The sequence below is a fragment of the Nipponia nippon genome, unplaced genomic scaffold, assembly GCF_047370975.1.
Source record: "Nipponia nippon isolate SJK-2023a ecotype South Korea unplaced genomic scaffold, ASM4737097v1 scaffold_4, whole genome shotgun sequence".
NCBI lineage: Eukaryota > Metazoa > Chordata > Aves > Pelecaniformes > Threskiornithidae > Nipponia > Nipponia nippon.
Genome location: NW_028262358.1, coordinates 100255176 through 100269831, shown reverse-complemented (window position 1 = coordinate 100269831; position 14656 = coordinate 100255176). Strand labels below are relative to the sequence as shown.

At 38.9% G+C, this 14656-nt stretch overlaps 1 protein-coding gene across 1 annotated transcript in view; it reads left to right on the top strand.

Moving 5' to 3' along the window:
• LRRC1 (leucine rich repeat containing 1) overlaps positions 1 to 14656 on the top strand; it is a 103189-nt gene that overhangs the window by 60169 nt on the left and 28364 nt on the right. Inside the window, exons 11-14 of the mRNA XM_087777107.1 lie at positions 8516 to 8631; positions 9545 to 9717; positions 11303 to 11439; positions 13371 to 13490. Coding sequence (XP_087633233.1) covers positions 8516 to 8631; positions 9545 to 9717; positions 11303 to 11439; positions 13371 to 13490 — 546 coding nt within the window. The remainder of the gene's footprint in view (positions 1 to 8515; positions 8632 to 9544; positions 9718 to 11302; positions 11440 to 13370; positions 13491 to 14656) is intronic.

Below are 14656 nucleotides of genomic sequence, written 5' to 3'. Positions count from 1 at the left end.
TTGGTGTAGAACAATAAAGGGATGAATGCTGAACAAGAAACTGGAGTCTTGGAACGAGAAATGGGTTTCAGAGGTGGAAAGTGTTGCCCAGTCGGTGAAGTAGTTGGGGATATCCAAGGGTGAAGTGAAGAACAAGAATGTGTGCGGAGAACATTAGTGCGCATGAGAGAGAGGGGAGGGGACACCTGCAGAAGGGGTGGGTTAAAGTCAGGGATGCGTCTGTGTTTGGAGAAGGCGGGTGATGAGGAAATGGAAGGTGGTATCTGGAATGAGGTGAGCTGGGGGAGTTGTAGAAAGTCTAGGAAATAAAGATGGGAGAGGGTGGTTCCCAGGAAGCTTGGCAGAGAAACAGAAGAAACAGAGCTCCTTGGCATCCGCTTCCTTGAAATAGATTTATTTTTTTTTTTTTTCTGTAAAGGTCTCCACAGCTATGTATCTTTCTCATTAGAGCAAACACTTTGAAATTATGTTTAACGTAAGATTTCCAGAATGTTTCATTAAAGTATGTTTTGCTCTGTGGATATTTAAAATCCTTTCCTTTTTTATTTTTAAAGGAAGTAATTTCTCCTCCAGCTGGAGGATCATATCCACCCTCTAGATCGGTGGATTTGAATTCCAAGCTGGTAATGGTAACAAATAAAAAGCAAAAACAACTGATGCAATGGTTTATCTCAAAAATACTGTTAATATGTATGTATTGCAGAACCTACCGTCAAGCTAACGGACTTTTCAGTTTCAATTTTTCAAGTTTCAGTTTCAATTCCTTGTACTTAGGCTGTGCAATAAAACACTTTTCCCTCAAAGTCTTTGGATTGCTTTCTAACAATGCTGAAGTGCTAGTTTCGAAAACAGAAAGTACTGCTCTCTGCTTATGTTCCTGGAGCTGCATTTTTTTTGTGTAGTATTTTTCTTAACCAGTAGCTTTTTGCTTTAAACCAAACGTGAACATTTCTGTAGTACAACTTTTCTGGTTAAAATTCAGAGGAATTCAGTGAAGAGTCACATTTCATAGCTCTAAAAGAAAATGCTCTGTGTAAGCAGAGTGCACAGGTATAACAAGTACTGTTTGCCATTACACAAAGCATCCACAGGAGCAGCTTCAGGGGTGCTGATAATGGCAAAGATCCCATTCTGAGTTTCCCTTTGGATGGCAGGAAGGGACAATTTGGTGTCTTGGTAAAATGTTCAATTTCCATTTTCCATTTCATCGTTACTGACTTGGAAAAAAAATAGAAAATGCATTGGTGGAACACTTAAGGAAAACTGAAAAATGTGTAACCCTTTTTCTGTCTGTTGGAAGGTTCTGCTAGACAGTGAGAAAGCATACCATCTTTTCCATTTATTTTCATCTCAAACTGACTAATTAATATTCAAAGCCAGGCACGAGCTTCTGACAGCAGTAATTTTCAACACCCCTGCTTGCTGTGTGTTGCTTAAGATGTCTCCTGAGATAGTATGGCGAAGACTGGGGTCTCGGACCTTTGCACATCAGTCAGTATTACTGCTTGTACACTGGATCCCCCTTCACAGAAGCAGTCAGATGCAGAAGTACAATGTGCACTGCAGATATTCTTGCTCGGTATCTTCCTCTCTTTTCCCTTCCCTCTTTTCCTTCCTACTTTCTCATGTTCTTTCTCTGTCTTAGAGTGCTAGAACAGCTGTGCATTTGTGGTCTTCATTCTTATAAGAAATGGGTGTGGGACAGGCCTTTACTGGTTTCTGTTGGAGAGGGACGAAGACATAGTCTGGTAATGTGTACAGAAAAAATGGGACTGTACTAGGGAGAAGAGTAGATGTAAAAAACATCATATCTGCTTGCTGGTGTCTCTGTCCTTCCCTCCTGAATTATTCCTGTGGGAAAGAGAGCTTTCATAGACATGATGGCAGAAATTATGTGCCTGCTGTAATATAACCTAGTGAGATAATCTATGAGTTCTAGCCTTTTTGTGGTGGCGTGGGGGTATTTTTGGTGGATTTGCAGTTTGTTTGGGGTTGTTGTTTAGGTTTTGGTTTTTTTTTTTTGTTAGCAGTTTACTAGGATTGGATTTTGGGTCAGCCTGTCAAACAATTACATTGCCAGATTGTTTCAGTGCACACTTGTAAAACCAGTCTCTGTCTTTTGGTGTAAGATTTCTTGACTTGGGATTATTGAGGAGCTTGTATGCAAATACTCCTTCAGAGTTTCCTGGTTCAAAGGTTCTTCTGTATCTGGTGCCGATATATAAGGTAAAACATGGAACAGCTGAATGTCTGACCAAGACTTGAGTCACTGACTGATTTAATCTTCAGTATCTCATTTTGCGGCTCGATCCCTCTCTCACTGAATTGAGTGGCGAAACAAACTTCAGCAAGAACTGGGAATGTCTAAACCTGTTCATAGCTACAACTGTTTTTCCCCTTAAACTTGAAAGACCTGCCTGGTGACTCTTTGGTATTGAAATCCCACCCTGGCACTGGAACGCTGGTGAAACTGGTGTGTTGATTTTGGCACTTGCATAAATAACCTCCTTGGAATGTTTTCCAGTTCATGTGCTTTTGTTAATGAGTCTCTACAACCTGCAGAGATCTGGTAATGTGTCCTTCCTGGCTCTGAGGTATATTGTGGCTGAGAATTATTACTACAGTGGGTAAAACGGCTGGGGTCTTTTCTGGCAATAACTGTATTTTTTACGTTTTTCTTCTCTCTCTTTTTTTTTTTTTTTTTTTTTTAAACAAGTTGGGGCCGCTTTGTTGTTCCTGGTTTTAACTTCCGATATTCTGTCCCTTCCCTCATTTCTGTAAAAGTATGTGTTTGTGTGTCTCAAAGGGAAAAAAGGCACTAAGGAAAAATGTAGGAAAACTTGTCTTGAGTAGGAGGGCAGAGAAGCAATATTGCTGTGCTCCTCCCATACTATATTCACCAGTGGTGCAGGGGGTGTTGAAGTGAGTTTGCGGAAGATTTTCCTAGCCAATTTAAAGTTGTTAATAACTGAATAATAGCTAGTAATAGTGAATTGGGCAGTTTCTTCTGCCTCTAAATGTATTCTGTGCTTGCAATTAAAGAATTAATCTATTTTATCTGGGGCTAGGGAAAACTCTGACTTTATTTACTTTGAATCCAAACAAAATTTTGGTTATGACACTCTGCAAAAGATTTTACAACAAAATAGGAACTGTGTTTAAATTCCCAGTATATTTATCTGAGTTGTATAAGCCTAGCAAGAGTTCTTGATGCTGACGGATGTGCTGAGAGTTGAATAGAAGAGATGTGTCACTGGACTTTAGTCACATGCTAAAGAATAATCATTGTAGTATTTGTCATAATGTCATATTTTTTTGCATTGCTGTGGTGGGTTGACCCTGGCTGGATGCTAGGTGCCCACCAAAGCCACTCTATCGTCCCCTTTCCTCAGCTGGACAGGGGATAGAAAATAAAACGAAAGGCTTGTGGATTGAGATAAGGACAGGGAGAGATCACTCACCAATTACAGTCACAGGCAAAACAGACTCGACTTGGGGAAATTCGTTCAATTTATTAACAATCAAATCGGAGTAGGGTAATGAGAAATAAAACCTAAATCTTAAAACACCTTCCCCCCACCCCTCCCTTCTTCCCGGGCTTAACTTCACTCCTGAATTCTCCACCTCCTCTTCCCATACAGCAGTGCAGGGGGACGGGGAATGGGGATTGTGGTCAGCTCATCACACGTTGTCTCTGCTGCTCCTTCCTCCTCAGGGGGAGGACTCCTCACACTCTTCCCCTGCTCCTGCGTGGGTCCCTTCCACAGGGTGCAGTCCTTCAGGAACACACTGCTCCAGTGTGGGTCCCCCGCGGGGTCACAAGTCCTGCCAGCAAACCTGCTCCAGCGTGGGCTCCTCTCTCCATGGGTCCACAGGTCCTGCCAGGAGCCTGCTCCAGCACAGGCTTCCCACGGGGTCACAGCCTCCTTCAGGCATCCACCTGCTTTGGCATGGGTTTCTCCACAGGCTGCAGGTGGATATCTGCTCCACTGTTAACTTCCATGGGCTGCAGGGGGACAGCCTGCCTCACCATGGTCTTCACCATGGGCTGCAGAGGAATCTTTGCTCCAGTGCCTGGAGCACCTCCTCCCCCTCCTTCTTCACTGACCTTGGTGTCTGCAGGGTTGTTTCTCTCACATATTCCCACTCCTCTCTCTGCTGCTGTTTGTTGCTGCAGTTTTTTTCCCCCTTCTTAAATATGTTATCCCAGAGGTGCAAGCACCATTGCTGATGGGTTCAGCCTTGGCCAGCAGCGGGTCCGTCTTGGAGCTGGCTGGCATTGGCCCTGTTGGACATAGGGAAGCTTCTAGCAGCTTCTCACAGAAGCCACCCCTGTAGCCCCCTGCACTACCAAAACCTTGGCATGCAAACCCAATACAATTGCTTTTACCTGTGTGAAAGATGCTTACTGGTAAAGGACAGCAGAATTGATTCATAGCTTTTGAGCAGTTAACAGATGCTGAGATCAAAAGGTTTTATTCAGCTAACGTAACTTGAAGGTCTTCTAAGTTTCCCCCTTTTTAATTAGTGTTTTGGCTTTAGAGCATCAACAGTGTGAGAATGTGCCATCCATCGTAATCAGTGAAATTTGATCTGTGGTGATGAATGACTGTAACTGATGGCGGGGCTCAAGAGAGGAAGCAGCTGGGAAGGATCTAAACGGGAAGAGAGGGATGAATCTGTACTCTTCTTGGGTTTACCTCCAGAAAGCTGCAAAGGTGTCAACAGCAAGAAAAATGAAATAGCAACCACCAGGTTATTGTAACAGAGAAGCTCAGTAAAAGTCGGGTGATCAAAAGTACGCAACTGATGTAGGTGTCAAAACAACAGTCTGTCTGCAGTAGAGAAGAGGAGTTATCAGAAACATCAGCAGAGGAGTGATGTGGTAAGACTGTTTAAGATGGACTGGCAGTGGGTATGTGGATGTCAAAAAAGCAGGAGGCTGAAGTGGTGGACAGTGGTCGTGATCAGAATGTAGAGGGGAGTTTTAGCAGCCAAGTTGACGTCCTCACTATGTATGCCCAAGTCCTGCTGCTTTTCCAGGACAAGGAGGCTGTTAGAAAGATGAGCCTCAGACTGAGATAGAAGAAAAGAGGAAAAAAAATCCTCCATAAGGGTAGTTTTGTATGGAACCCGGAGATGTCCTAGTGGAGCTCATCCTCTGAAGCAAGTTCACCTGAGTGCAAATAAGCAGTTTTGCTTAGACTTTACTGTAAAATCGGTGATCTCAAAATTAGCACTTCATAGTAATGATCATTTTCCACCTGACTGATGTGCACATTTTGTTTTTGCAGTTTTCTTTTGTTTTTTATCTGGGCTGACTGGTCTTTGGAGATGGTGGGTGGAAACAAGCAAACAACTTCTTAAATCAAATTTGCTAGAATGAAATAATTCTTAGGAGTATGACTTAGACATGCACAACTCATTTGAGACCTTTTCCTGACGTCTGGCTCACTACAGAAGAACGTGACGACTTCTTTAAGCCTCCAGTCTTTGGAACAGTTACTCATGTGCCTAGAACTAAGCACATGCTTGTCCCCATTAATTGAAGTCTGTGCTCAAAATGAACTGTGTGCTTAACTGGTAAATGGGTTTGTGGTCTCAACTATGTACTTGGTGCCTATGCGGTGGTTTGGCAAAGTCTCTTGTGAGCATGTGATCAAACTCCTGGAAAGCATGGCTCTTTGTCAGTTAATGACTCTCAGCCAAACCAGCAACGTTCTGATACCGTATTACTTCATGGTGGTCACAATGATGTTTTCCTTTCAGCATGCCATTTAGTGTGTGCCCTTCACCTCGGTGGTACCACTTCGTGTTTAGGTTTTCAAACGTTGAACCTGATGTCTTTCTGTACTGCTGGATGGGTGTGATCTTTTTTTTGAAATGACAAAGATTTTAGTTTGGTTTTTTTTTTTTTCCAACTGTCAACTTGTCTTTTTTTCTCTGTGATATCTCACCCGATGCTGCTTGTTAGATGCTGCCTGCATTTTATAACAACAGTTTCATAAAAAAAATTCAGTATCTGCCTGTTATCTCCCCCGGTACCCTATTAAAAAAAAAAAAAGTCTTCACTACCTCTGAATGAAACAAAACCTTTGAACAATTACCTATTGATTGATAGAGCAAAGTTAAAATAACTGAAGTTAAAATAACTTAGGAGTTCTAACCCTCTTTGGCAGTAGAAGAATGTATGTTCTGTCTCCATTTGTTGGCATGCTCTTGTCCAGTATGGATAAAGAAAAATAAATTGAACATCTCTTGTATTTTCTTAATTGTTAGCCGCTTGGAAAATTATGGGTCAGGTAAATTGATAACCCTGTAAGTATTATTCAGTCCACAGTTCTACTGTTACTTTTCATTAAACTGCTTTAAATGCATGATGACTCAGGCTGTCTGGTTCCACTGCTGCATTTTGCCATTGTCAAAAGTACAGAAGTTTTGGTCTCATCAGGGCTGCATGGCTTTACTTTGTTTGTTTGGCTAAACTGTTTGGATCTTCATGCTCCAAGACTGAATAATGCAAACTTCATTCATGGAAAAGCGAACACTTGATGTACAGTTAAGGCATCACTTGCCAGCTCATCAACATTCACTAATTGTATCTCTTGCTTTTCACAGCTCCTCATGTTAGATACACCAGTTAGATACTTAATCTGTGTATATGTTTTTTTTCTTTTTTTTTCTATATGGCACTGTACTCTGTGAATGTGTCAAGGCACATTATTTAAGAATCTATACACGCTTTAAAGTGAATAGCAGAATTATTGCACTAAGAAATGTTTGCTCACGGTTTGAGTGCTGGTTTCTAAGGGCTTTGATTCACAAGCTAAAATGACTAACAAGGTTGTCGCTTCTAGTGCACATGCAGGGCTGGGAAAGCTGATACTCTTGTGAAATAGCTGCATCTTAGAGTGCAGTGATTTGAGGGAAGCCATCCAAGATTTTGTTTTGTCAAGAGAATGTTGTGCTATAACTTTGCACTGTAAACAGCTTGTGAATCAGAAGCCTTGAGCAGCTGATGTCTACTTTCTTCCATTAAAATGTATTTATGATACAAAGGAAGGTGAGTGGGGTATAAATGCTCCATTTGTTTGTTTTATTTTCTAAGTCACAGTTGCATCCTTTTAAAAATAGCTTTTTCCTTGGTAAATAGTGTAGGTTAAACGGACATGATTTTTACTTTGACTAGTGGAAAAGCTTTTGTGGTATTTGTCTGTAATCTCAAACTTGGGTCTGGACTGAATTGTGGATTTTGCAAAGACAGAACTGACAGTTAACTAGAACACATAAATAATTTCAGCTCAGATTTGGGGACTCCTAACCAAGGTGTAGTGACATATTGGCTATGTTGTGACAGAATAACCTTCTTACATGTGTGTGACTATAGAAGACTTCTAATTTTTGAACTAAGATCTTTCAGTAGGCTTGCTGTCTATAGTTAGGTTCTAAGTCTACTTAGCTTGAAAGCTTCAAAAGGCACTGTGATATTTTGCCTCTAATACTTGGAGTAAGAGAAGAAAGAATTTTTTTTTTTCCCTTCTCATGATGAGTTTCGGAACTGGCAAACAAAACAAAGCTCTGTATGATAAGCAAACAAAGGTAAGTTTCCTTTGTGAATAGGAACAGAGAGTTACTTGAAACAGCTTTCAAGTTGCTAAAACTAATGATCTCGGTGTTTATAGGAGTAATAATTGCCATCTGGAACAAAAAGGTGGAATGTGTTTGTTTTTTTTTTTTTTAATCGAATGTATAGAGGGTTTATTTTTCTGAAAACACATACCTTTGATGCAAAATATAAATATTTTAAGGGTAAAACAGAAAAATACCATCTTTTGCACCCGACAATTAGCTTGGGAATGCAGATGCTTACGTTTGGATAAATTGATAGAGACAGAGGATATTAGATTAAATTGGCCAGTTCTTATGGGAATTATCTTGAAATTAGGTGCTTCTAATAAAACAGGGCATCAAAGATGTTACTCAGTCTTCTACTTTTTGTGAACTCTTCATTACTCTTTGCAGACTCAATAAATGTTGGGAGTCGATTTTGGTTTATTTAGCGTTTTGCCTTGCCTAAAACCCCATTGCGCTTGCTTGTATGTAAAGTTACCATAAGAAAAGAAAGAATTAATATGTAAAACACAGAGCTAGAAAAAGTTGAAAGTTAAAGCTAGTAATTTTTGAGGATTGTCCATAAAGTGACATCCATGTGGTTACTGATCTCTTCCTGGCTTGGAAGGCTCTAAAAGGTAGGTAGAACCCAACCTATTTGTAAAGATATATGTTATTCGCAGATAGAGCTGTTGAAGAAACTGCTGCAACAGCCTTCCTTCAGGTCAGGCTTCTTTCCAGCTAACACTTGTTTGCAGTCTGTACCTCTGGGTGAAATCTCTGGCAGGCATCGTAACTTGAATGCGCTATGACATATTACGTGACCCGTACTGCATGCCTTTGTTTATACTATCGTACTGCAACAAAACCAGACTTTTTTTTTTTTCTCTCTTCTCTAATATAGATTGGGGGGTGCTGCAGTCTTAATGTCTTTTCTGTACGTGACAACAGATTATCTCGAATTCCCTCTGAAATTTCACAAGCCACTGAACTTCATGTCCTGGATGTTGCTGGAAACAGGTAAGAGATTTTTGTATTGTCACCTTCTTTTGCTGGATTTACTTAATTCTTTCTAACAACAAAAGATGATATGTCTAAGAATGAAGTAACAAAAAACAGTTATACCTTTTGTGTTAGCGTTACTGTTGAAGTTGTTTAAGTAGTCTTCCGCCTTGGCCCATAGTAGCATAAATTGTATGTTGCCAGGAGTATGTTTTCTGGATTGCTTTGACCCTGAGGAAAAGATAGGATTTTAAAAAAACCTGGATTTGTGTATTTCTGAATTAAAACTGAGGATCTACGCAATTTGGTAGAGCTTCAGCTGAAGCTACCAGCCTTATTGTCAAGTAACACTAATATTGAGTGTCTTGTCTTAGAGATAACAGTGCAAGTAACAAATAATGCCACTTTGACCTTGTGGCTTCTCGTGAATCTTTAGTTGATATGCTTCAGACATCAGAATGCAAAGAGTGGATTGAAGCATAAACCAGCAAGTTGCTTAGTAGGAAGTTAAATGGAAAAAAAAAAAAAAAAAAAAAAAAAGGAGGAAAATCAAATGGTATCTTATCTATGCAATGTAATTGTCTCATAGGCACTTACATATTTCTGTTCTGGCAGTTGTGTATATATAAGGCTTCAGAGCAGAAGCAGCTGTCTGCCTTCCAGGGCATTTTACTGCAACAGAAAAAGCTCAGCATTGTTATCTGTTATTCACAGCTACAGAGAATTATGGTATAAAGTTAAGCTGCAGATTCTTTTTAAAAGAATGGAGTAGTTGGAGTTGATGACTACTGCAGTGCCTTCTATTAGAGGCATTAATCTCAATCCTGTTTATTCCAACTCAGGGATATATAATTATGAGTTGACTTCAGGACCATCTATTAAATCTCCTAGAGATTGCCCTGACTTTTTTTACTTTTGTTTTTTGAACTAGGCTGATGTATCTTCCCCTCTCACTGACTACTTTAAAGCTGAAGGCTTTATGGTTGTCTGATAACCAGTCCCAGCCTTTGCTGACGTTTCAGACTGACACAGACCCTGAAACAGGAGAAAAGATTCTAACATGTGTATTACTTCCTCAAATGCCTTCTGAGCCTGGTTGCCAAGGTAAGCTCCTAGAGTCAGCTTTTCATTATATGTAGAAATACTACTTCTTTGTTTACTGTGTTGTCTGTTCCATAAAGGTTTGTAAAACGTGCATAAGCTCTAATGACCAAAGTAGCAAAGTTCTGGTTGAATTTTCACATTTAAACTTTTGGTTTGTTTTGTTTTTTTTGGTAATCATACTAGTTTTCAAAAGACTTGAAAAACATGGTTGTGAGTGTTAGTGAAAATACAATGACACTAGCTACAATAAATAAAATACAGACCTGGAAGAAGAAGGCTTAGTCATATCGTTATTCTGAGGCTTGCCAGTGGGCCAAGTAGTGGTGTCCATATTTGTGTGCATTGATTATACATCTTAAATACGTGTATATGTAGTGAAAATCAGTGGCTTTGCAACTACACTATATTTACCAGAAAAATAATTGCATAGCTAGTAATAAGCAGTAGACATTTTACTTTTCAGCAAGCTAATATTCTTTCAAGCAAAGGTGCTGTACAGTAACTTTATTATATTCTTCAACAAGTGTAGAATTGCAGTATAAGTTGCTTTTGCCTTTTGTGCTGAAACTTGCCTGTGGGTCAGGTGGAAGCATAAACTCTTTTTCACTCTTGGCTGGGTTGCTGCTCCAATAACTTCTGGATGTTTTTTGTCCTCAAGCTTTTATAGCAATGTGTGAACATTCAAGGGGATTCGTCTGAGTTAATATTTAAACTGTTGCTGTAATCACTGGAGAGTAATTTATCCTGTTCAAGAATAGACTTTTAACAGAAACTGAGCGGATTCTTCTCCACAGAGTATAAAGGGGGGCCTGAGGAGAAAAGCTCAGCTGTAGATATATGTATTGTAGATATATGTATTGTAGATACCCAAACCTACCTAGATTTAATTCCACTCTTTCAATACTATGCAGCTAGAGCAAATAGAAACCATTAGCAGTAGAAGTGTAGAAATGGCTCTGGTTTGTGTCAGCTTCTGGATTTTAAGAGTACGAATTGCATTAAGAGTTAAAAGAAGTAAACGAATTAACCCCTTTAGATTTAGAGAAGATTAAGCTAACTCAAGAAGAGTAACTGAGGTAGACTGACTTTCTCTAAAGGCCTCGCTACGAGAAAGTAGATTTCCTCCTCTCCAGATGAATCTTGGGGCTTCAGGGGTAGAAGGCTTGGAATTAAGGTTGTTGGATGTGCATGCCTAGCAATGCTAAAAGGATGAGGTCAGTAAGAGCAATGATCCCGTGTTATGAAGTGCCATTTAGGGAACTAGTTAATGTCAGATGGCAGCCATGATCCAGAAGAAAAGCATGTATAGTGGCAAATACATTAAATTATATAATCAGTACTCTAAAACTGCCACAAACCTGAAACAGTCCAAGTACAGAAATTTCTCATTTTTGCAGAAACTATTTATTGTGTGTGCTTGATAACAGAAAATTAATGGCAGTTCTGTTTTCTATAACAAAAATAGAAATAGCCAATTGTAAATCATGGATGAGTGATTGGTTGGATATTGCAGTTATGAACAATATAGCATGTTGATATTTTAGACTTGCTGTGAATCTTTAGTTATGTTTTGCTGTTCTAACAGATAACCTACCACGATGTGGTGCACTGGAGAGTTTGGTAAATGAAATGTCAGATGAAACATGGAATGAGCGGGCAGTGAATAGAGTCAGTGCAATTCGCTTCTTAGAAGATGAAAAAGATGAAGAGGATAATGAAATGGTATGTTTTCCAAGCTTTTGGATACCTGCAGACACTGTGACTTTAATGCAAAAGTGTAAAAAGTGTGTGACCTCTCTTCCCGTGAATATTTCACCTGTGACTGCATGCTTTTTGCATATGTTTATAGCAGAAACTGTTCATGTTGACTGCCAAAACTTTTCATATTGACTTAAAATCCCCCCCCCCCCCCCATTTTTTTTTTTTCTGCTTTGATTATAACTTTTATGTTCTGATGCAGGACAGTCTTTGTTTTGCTTTGTTTTCCTGTGTCTGCTCAGGGTGTTTTCTTTCCAGAAGCAAGATAGGATCTTTCTCTGCATCTGTGAAGCTTTACTGCCTGAAAGTATATAGGGTCTAATTTAGGATTCCAGCACTCTGGCGTGTGTCTCCATTAAGTTTGCCATTGTTTGTCTCTCTAATTTCTATTTTCAATCTCTTTCTTTCTCTCTCTCTCTGATTCTTCTTTTTTTTTTTTTTTTTCCTGCCACCATTTGCATTGAAACAACCATACTGTCTATAAACAGCAAGAATGTTGCTCATTAGTTTCCCACTTAAGCAAAGGATGTGGGAACATCTGTCACTGTACTTATAAGACCTCTCCGTTAAGTTGGGCTCTACATGTCCTGAAGATCAAAATGCAATGTGATCTTTAGCTTTACTAACTTTCATTAACAATTAAAACTCTTTGTAAAGATTAAGACTGCTTCAACCAGATTTTCAGCATGCTTCTCTGATGCTCTAAAAACTTGCTGGTGGTCCTCGTTAGAGCTCAGCTTGAGATACTTCAGGGCACTGTCTGGATTGTAGCACACTAGAAACATGGTCTTACTTTAAAAAGTGACTATAAAAATTCTTAGTTAGTAGGGAAATGAACATTTAAGTTTTCACGTAAGGTGGTTCCTTAATCCAAAGCAGCAGAAACTAAATGTCTCTGACAAGTGTGGTTCGTAGACTGACTGGTAAGGGAATTCAGAATGATGCTTAACAGCTGTGCCAACCCGGGAATGTCCATACAATAATGAAGGCTCAGGTGTTAATGATAGCTACTTTCAGTCATGGTATTACAGCCTGACTTGAGGCAAGAAACTTTTTAGGGGAAAAAGCAGCTTATGATCCTAATGGGGAGGAGGAAGGGCAGATTTCCAAAACAGTCTTGACCAGTTCACCCATTTACGAGTCATCAGTTCCGCTGTAATCTGCACAGTTTACATGTATACCACTGAACAGTAATTGCATGTGTATATGTATTATACTGATACATATTTGTGCAATTATTCTTGGTGTTCTGTTGGTCTCTAATCTGGATGCTAACTGGGTATTTTGGAAATTTTGATTTCCTTGTAAAAGTTTCAGCACAATGATGTTAGACGTTCTTGTGTCTAAGATGGGAGAGAAGTGCTCCCTCTTCTTCCTTTCAAGATATTTGTTCTCAGTTGACAAGAGAACCAAACTGTGTGGTGGGGCTGGAAGGCATACAGAGCTCCATGCAAACATGTATTTGATACTGTAAAGAGATCGTGTGGGATTCTTTCAAAACCAGCTGAATTTTTTTTGTTTGAAATGTGATCTTAAATCACTTGGATGGTTTTTGGGGGAAAACAAAAAAAATTCCCAACTGTATTTATGAAAGAATCTTCACTTCATAACTTGTAATTGTACTTCACTTGAGGGGCTTTCTGATTAGTAGGTCAAGAGAGGAAAAAATTTGCTCCCAGACAGTTCTTAAAACCTCTTTCACTGTCTTCATAAACAAGCAGCTATGAAAATAATGTTCAACATAGAGCATCATACTTTGAAAAGGAAAAGAGGGGAAAAAAAAAAGAAAAAAATCGATACCTAATACTTGGTATGTGAATGCTAAAGCCTTGAAAGTGTATGTTGTTTTTCAAAGAGACAAAGGCAAAACCACTTATTGCGCTGTTTATTTTTAGAGAACACTTCTAAGGCGAGCCACTCCACACCCTGGAGAATTAAAGAACATGAAAAAGACAGTGGAGAATTTACGGAATGATATGAATGCTGCTAAAGGACTGGATTCAAACAAAAACGAGGTCAATAATGCCATTGACAGAGTGACCACTTCTGTGTAGAGTTTCATCTCCAGGTTTTACCTCCTGTGTCTTCCCCTGCTGTTGCAATGTTCCTGTCATCTTCTGGGACCTCACTGAGCCCCTTTTTGTTTTTAACCAGAACCTGATTCATCATCTCCATATATGTGAAAAGTGCTGCCCACTGGAAGAAAGTGCCTTATTTCATCCAGGCAGTGAACTAATAATTTCCAAATCAATATTGTAATTTTAATAGTGCTAGGCTTTTTTAAGTATAATACACTACTGTATGCAGAATACAATATTTTTGTCTTAAACACAGGGGAAATAATGCTTTTCTTTTCCAGAGTGCTGGGATATCTTTTTCCCAGTGGCTGGATGTGCTGGTGAGAAATATAGTTTTGTGGAAAATTGATACACTTTTTTATTTTTTTGGCAGCTCAGATGGTGTAAATTTTAAATTTTTGTATAGGACTTTCATAACAAAATGATGTATTTCATTTTTAAGAGAAAATTTATCTTGAGCGGTACATATTTTAGTATTTGTGGAAGAGAAGTTTCATGGACAACTGTATTCATTCGTTTGTACCACCCATTGTGCCTTATTGTGTCTTGTATGTCGTATTAGTCTTAAATATAGCAATTCTTGAGGGAAGTGAGTCGATTTAAAGTTGATCTCCTGTTTTAGATATGTTTTTCTTTTCGGACAGTAATTTGTTGGGATTTTTACAGCACAGAACTTATGTTTATATCATGGGATTTTAGGTCGTGAAGCACAAATGTTAGTTTTGTTGTAAACAAAATTAAGATTAAAATGACCAAACTGCTATTGTTTATTACATGATGCACTCACACTTTAACTTAGTTGTAATGAACCATCTTGTTTTGGATGCCATGTTGCATTGCAGTCACTAGAAATTCATGCTTCCGTTGGTGTTTTTTTTTTTTTTTAAATGTGCCATCTGTAAAATAACTTGAAAAACAGCACGATAGACTTTCAGAAGCACAGTATGAAACTAGTTTTATGTATTACACAAGAAAGCATGATTCTTTGAAGTGCTTTGGTGGTTTTATATAAATATATAAAACCATAATAAAAAAAAAAATCTTTAAAAGCTTCAGTAGATTTATTGTATCATTAAAATAGCAATTAAAGTATGTATAAATTA